General features: G+C 65.9%; 1 protein-coding gene across 2 annotated transcripts in view; it reads left to right on the top strand.

Moving 5' to 3' along the window:
• The first annotated feature begins 326 nt into the window (after nucleotides 1-326).
• The window catches only part of Nucks1 (nuclear casein kinase and cyclin-dependent kinase substrate 1), a 33,230-nt gene continuing 32,823 nt past the window's right edge, over nucleotides 327-733 (top strand). Inside the window, exon 1 of one of the 2 annotated variants that reach the window (XM_013017439.1) lies at nucleotides 327-586. In XM_013017439.1, coding sequence (XP_012872893.1) covers nucleotides 570-586 — 17 coding nt within the window. In that variant the 5' untranslated portion in view covers nucleotides 327-569. The remainder of the gene's footprint in view (nucleotides 587-733) is intronic. The other variant, XM_013017438.1, reaches the window with a different exon arrangement.

The following is a 733-nucleotide window of genomic DNA, read 5'->3' as shown; positions in this document are numbered from 1 at the left end:
TGAGGCCGTTATACCAACGCCAAAAGACGCCGAGTCCTACAAGATCCTAGTCGTTCCAACTTCCAAGCCGTGGCGAATCTGCCCCTCCGGCGGGGCAGCCAGGGGGCGGGCTGAACAGCGACCATTTTTGTTTTGCGGCCGTGCGCTCTCAGACCACCTTGACTAACAGGACCCCATGGAGGAGGCGGAGCCTATCAGAGGGCGGGGCGGGGCCAAAGAGACGTGATGATTCAAATGAACTAATGAGCTGGGCGCATCTGGCAGAAGTAGCCAATGAGCGGGCGTGTTGGGGCGGAGCGCACAAGCCCTAGTAAGCTCGGTTGTACCGCAGCTTTGGCGCATTTTCGGCTGGTTTGATTCATCCATTTTGAAGAGACGGGGGAGCGGGGGGCTCGTCTGATCCAGGGACCCCGAACCAAGGAGCGGCGGAGTTTGAGACACCAGGAGCCCGGGACTCGGCGGCCGCGGCCTCCTCGGCCGAAGTTCGGGGGGGGTGGGGCGCCGAGTGCGCGGGGTGGGGGGGGTCGTGGTCTTTGGCTTCTCGACTCGGTCCTGTTTGGACAGCGAACATGTCTCGGCCTGTCAGGTCAGTGCGGAGCCCGAGGCCTGGAGCGGGCGGTGGGGGTTGGGAGTGAGGGGCGAGGAGTGGGGGGCGCACACCCGGAGTGGACCCTCCCGGGCGCCCCCTCGGCCTCCTCCCTCGCGGGGCCCGCGCGCGCCCTTGGACGTGGGG

The sequence above is a fragment of the Dipodomys ordii genome, unplaced genomic scaffold (assembly GCF_000151885.1).
Source record: "Dipodomys ordii isolate 6190 unplaced genomic scaffold, Dord_2.0 Scaffold35, whole genome shotgun sequence".
NCBI lineage: Eukaryota > Metazoa > Chordata > Mammalia > Rodentia > Heteromyidae > Dipodomys > Dipodomys ordii.
This window is presented reverse-complemented; position numbering and strand designations above follow the sequence as displayed.